General features: G+C 38.3%; 2 protein-coding genes across 2 annotated transcripts; one reads left to right on the top strand and one right to left on the bottom strand.

Moving 5' to 3' along the window:
• The first annotated feature begins 396 nt into the window (after positions 1–396).
• LOC148755939 (olfactory receptor-like protein OLF2) lies at positions 397–1,314 on the top strand. Its single transcript, XM_088789990.1, has one exon. The coding sequence runs from the start codon at positions 397–399 to the stop codon at positions 1,312–1,314; it is 918 nt and encodes a 305-aa protein (XP_088646116.1).
• Positions 1,315–3,844: 2,530 nt separating this feature from the next.
• On the bottom strand, positions 3,845–4,839 carry LOC148755938 (olfactory receptor 5I1-like). Its single transcript, XM_088789989.1, has one exon. The coding sequence runs from the start codon at positions 4,775–4,777 to the stop codon at positions 3,845–3,847; it is 933 nt and encodes a 310-aa protein (XP_088646115.1). The 5' UTR covers positions 4,778–4,839.

Here is a 4,839-nt window from a genome sequence, read left to right as displayed (position 1 = left end):
GTCTTGTCCGAAGATGTTTGTTATGGCACCAATTAATTTAAGAACTACTGCCTCAACTCTGGAAACACCATGTCTTTAAGAAAAGAATAATAAAATTATCATAACTATGACATAGGTTGGTGTAGAAATAGCACAATTTAGTTTGGATAAAAATGTGCCACAGATTCAGTAGAGTGATATGCAAATGTAACAGAGATCATTGTCATTATCATTTACCAATTTATATTATATATTTGCAAGGAGTCAGGCTTCCTCATGGAATCCTAGCATTGTTGAATTCTTCTTCTAATGACTGGAAAATAGAAAGGACCAGTAGTTTACTATTAAGAGACTGAGATGACTTTACCCCCCACTTCCATCCCTTCCTTCACACGCAGGGATTTCCAGACCTGAGTGATGGCTGTTGAGAATTGCACTGGCTTCCCCGACATCCTTCTCCTAGGACTTTCTGACAGACAGGATGTACAGTGGGGGTTCTCTGTGCTCTTTCTGCTGATGTATGGCATCACTGTGATCGCCAATCTAGGGATGGTTTGGCTGATCAACTTGGACCCCAGAGTCCACACGCTCATGTATTATTTCCTGAGCAATCTGTCTTTCTGTGATGTCTGCTACTCCTCCACTGTCTCTCCCAAGATGCTGGCTGATTTCCTATCTGAGCAAAAGATGATTCCATATAATTTATGTGCTATCCAGATGTTTCTCTTTTGTGCCTTTGAAGTTGTGGAGTTGGCTGTCATGGCCTATGACCATTATGTAGCCACTTGCAACCCACTTCTTTATACAGTTACCATGTCCAGGAGCATCTGTACCCAGCTAGTAGCCATTGCCTACCTTGTGGGCTTGGTGGATTCAGCAATCCACACCTGTTGCACATTTCGATTGTTATTCTGCAATTCTAATATCATCAATCACTTTTTCTGTGACAGCCCACCCTTACTAGCCCTCTCGTCCTCAGATACATCCATCAATGAGATGGTGATGTTCACTTTCATTGGCTGTGTCGTGGGGTCCAGTGTGACCACTATCTGCCTCTCCTACTGCTACATCCTTAGAATGAACTCAGCAGAGGGGAGACGCAAAACCTTCTCTACCTGTGCCTCCCACTTAACTGCTGTGGCTATATTTCATGGGACACTCTTGTTCATGTATTTTCGACCCAGCTCAAGTTACTCCATGGACACAGACAAAATGGCCTCTGTTTTCTACACAGTTGTCATCCCCATGTTAAACCCACTGATTTACAGCTTAAGGAATAAGGATGTGAAAGGTGCCCTGAAAAAAGCAACTGGCACTAAATTATGTTCTGGGTGAACCAGTGTTTTCACCCCAAAGTATTTATTGAAAGATTCTCAGAGGTAAAGTTCAGGTACTGTGACATAGGTTCCTGTAGTCTTATTAGTACAATCTTCTGGATATTTTCTGTTCCTTATGTTTGTGCCTAAATGGAGTGTAGGCAGCAATAATTACTGATCTTAGTTTTCTCTCCAAACTAAGTTAAATAAGAATAGGTCCACTTTGCTCTTTTGCAAGGAGGGTCTTTTTATACCTTTCTTTTCTGTTTATGAATATGTCCCAGTGAGGTATCACGAAAATGGCAATCACACCCATGTCAATTTAACTTCGCGTCCTTAAGATTCCTTTAAACACGCATACATATAATGGGTTTAATAAACTTGCACAGTGAGAGGGGAGTGTTAGTGTTTAAGTTAGGTTTGTTTGTCTCCTTCCTATGTACTACATAGTTTCACCCTATAAATATCCCATCATAACACTTAGAAGTATATAGTTAGTAAATAAATAAATAGGAATATATTGAAAATCTCCTGTCACAACTCAAACTTCCATGAAGGCACATGCCTTCTCTGTCTTGTTCGCCATCATTTCTGCTTTGCTGTTTCCAAGGTTCAGCTCCAGGATGCCATTCTAAAATGTTTGTTTAATAAAGTAGTGAGTGTAACCTGAAATAGGATGCAAAAAGGAACTCTCTTCATTAATTCTATTCTAGTATGTTCATCTTAGATGAAATCTATCAGCGCTTCTTTCTTCTGTCCTCGGCTGTGACAACAATCAGGGGGGAAAAATTGTCTGATGTAAAACTCTTCTAGGATCCTCTTTTCCTCATCATTATTGCCCAGTTACATCAGCAGACATCGCCAGGATGACAAGCTCTAGATTTACATTACACCGCCCAGTGCACACCAACCTGTGAATTTCCCTTCCTGCCCTCACACATAGTGCTCTTGACAATTGTAAAGAAATCACATAAATGGAAGCTGGGGATAAAGCACCTGGACATTTTCCAAAGGCCAGTGGAACAGAGGACTGGATCTCCTTCTGTGTGTTCATAGCATCAGATGTACTAGTTCAAATTAAAATAAACTTAAAAAGCTGAAATGATGGAATATTACTCAGCCACAAGAAAAGATGAAATACTGTCATTGGTGACAACGTGAATGGATCTTGACATTAGCATGTTAAGCAAAATAAGTCAGACAGACAAAGTCAGGAACCATATGATTTCACTCATATATGGGATATAAAACTGAAAACAACAAGTGAACAAGACAAACAAAAACTCATAGACACAGACAACATTAAGTGTTTACCAGAGGGTAAGGGGGAGGAGGTGGTAGAAGAGCATAAAGGGGATCAAATATATGGTGATGGAAGGAGAACTGGCTCTGGGTGGTGAACACACAATGTGATATACAGATGATGTATGATAGAAGGGTACACTTGAAACCTATAATGTTATTAACCAATGTCACCCCAATAAATTTAATAAGTTAATTAAATTTTTAAAAGGCTGAAATTCAAATTTATACAGTTTAAATTAAAAGGAAGATATGCTAAGTTAATAATTTTTTCAATAGGAAAACCCAAAGAACATCATAGTATTTACATTAGTGTTACGTTTATAGTGATCTATATTGGCTCTCTGTGGAACTAAAATTTCTAAAATTTTAGTGGTGGTCATTGCTGAGTAGATAGATGTTAGGTAATCCTATGAAGTATTCCAAAAACTCAATTTATTGCATATGCTGTTTGCAGTGTACTAAATTAGGAATTTATCCAGTTATAAAAACATAACACAGTTTCTGGTTCACAAGAGTATTCATTTTATTTTAGGCTGTTTTCAAGAAAGGAACATGGAGACACTCTTTTCTGGTTTCAGGGGGACAGAATAATGGGTTACATGAGGTTTTTTATTTAAATCCTCTTCCTAAATTTTATATATTCCCATAGTGTGTAAAATGAACTATTATGTACTTCAAACCACATAAGAATAAAATAACACATTAAAAACATGCAATTCCCAGCACGTTACTAGCCTAGCATTACTGTTTGAACAGAGTTTTAAGACAAATCAAAATATTTCATTATTTCTTAAATATTTTCTAAAGATTTTGATTTAATAGCCTTACATATGGTCAGGATATCAGAGGGTTTTTTTCTTTCATTCTTTTTTCTTTCTTTCTTTCTTTTTTTTTTTTTTTTTTTTTACTTATATTCATTTTAAGAAAATGATAACAATGGGAGAAGGTTAAAGATAAAAAGTAGATTTTGAAGTAAAACTAATCTGAGTTCATGTCTGTATAATATCACTTCCTTATCAGCTCTGTGACCTTATCCAACACACTCCCTACCCGGAACTGAACTGGTGCTGACAGAAAAGTTGGTATTGTTCATGGCTTCATGCCCTTTTTGTTGGTTGAGACTTCATTATCCACAGATTATTAGGGGAACATCCATATAAAACTGACTTTTCCAACAGTCAGAAGAACCAAAGGTCAAGAAACAGACATTGTTGAAAAGTTGTCAAGCTCAGTTTCAAGGTTTCTTAAGAAAGAAACAATTGGCTCATCACTTTCCTAAAGGCATGTTTAACATCTTTATTCCTTAGACTGTAAATTAGGGGGTTCAACATAGGTATAATCAATGTATAGAACACAGAGGTCACTTTGTCAATATCCAGGGAATGATCAGTGCTGGGGCGCAAATAAATGAAGATGAGGGTACCATGGTAAATAGTGACCACGGTCAGATGGGAAGCACAAGTGGAAAACCCTTTTCTTCTTCCCTCGGCAGAACCTGTTTTAAGAATAGCTGCTATGATGCACACATAAGACAGAAGAACTGTCAGAAGACAGATCGCTTCCACCAAACTAGCAAAGACAACAAGAACAACGTCATGCTTGTAAGTGTCAGTGCAGGACAGAGAGAAGAGTGGGGAGATATCACAAAAGAAATGGTTTATTTCTTTGGAGCAGAAAGACAGCTGGAATGTATTAGTGGTGTGAATAACTGAGCTCATGGTACCCCCAAAAAATGCTCCAATAACAAGTTGGCAGCAAATCCTCTTAGACATCATAGCGGTATAAAGCAGTGGGTTACAGATTGCTATATAGCGGTCGTAAGCCATGGCAGCCAAAAGGAAAGATTCCGTGTCAACCAAAGAGCAGAAAAAATATAACTGTGCAACACAGCCATTGTAAGAAATGGTCTTCTTATCGGAAACCAAGTCCACAAGTAACTTGGGGGCAATGACGGAAGAGTAGCATGCATCAATGAAGGACAAAATGCAGAGGAAAAAGTACATCGGGGTGTGCAAGTGGGAACTGGTTGTGATTAGCAAAATCATGCCAAGGTTCCCCATCAGAGTAACAGAGTAGATGCAAAAAAACACTGCAAAAAGAACACTCTGAAGTTCTGGATGGTCACTAAATCCCAAGAGAGAGAACTCAGTTTTCACAGTGCCGTTCTCCAACTCCATTCTCTGCAATGCTCCTGGACTTCTGAAGTTGCGACAGAGTATTCATGGTGATACTAATAATA

Source organism: Rhinolophus sinicus, chromosome 14 (genome assembly GCF_057876585.1).
Source record: "Rhinolophus sinicus isolate RSI-liver-muscle chromosome 14, RSI-T2T, whole genome shotgun sequence".
Classification (NCBI taxonomy): domain Eukaryota; kingdom Metazoa; phylum Chordata; class Mammalia; order Chiroptera; family Rhinolophidae; genus Rhinolophus; species Rhinolophus sinicus.
This window is presented reverse-complemented; position numbering and strand designations above follow the sequence as displayed.

Excerpts from the sequence above, each read along its gene's own strand:
- LOC148755938 (XM_088789989.1), bottom strand. The coding sequence starts at position 4,777 with ATGGAGTTGGAGAACGGCACTGTGAAAACTGAGTTCTCTCTCTTGGGA.
- LOC148755939 (XM_088789990.1), top strand. The coding sequence starts at position 397 with ATGGCTGTTGAGAATTGCACTGGCTTCCCCGACATCCTTCTCCTAGGA.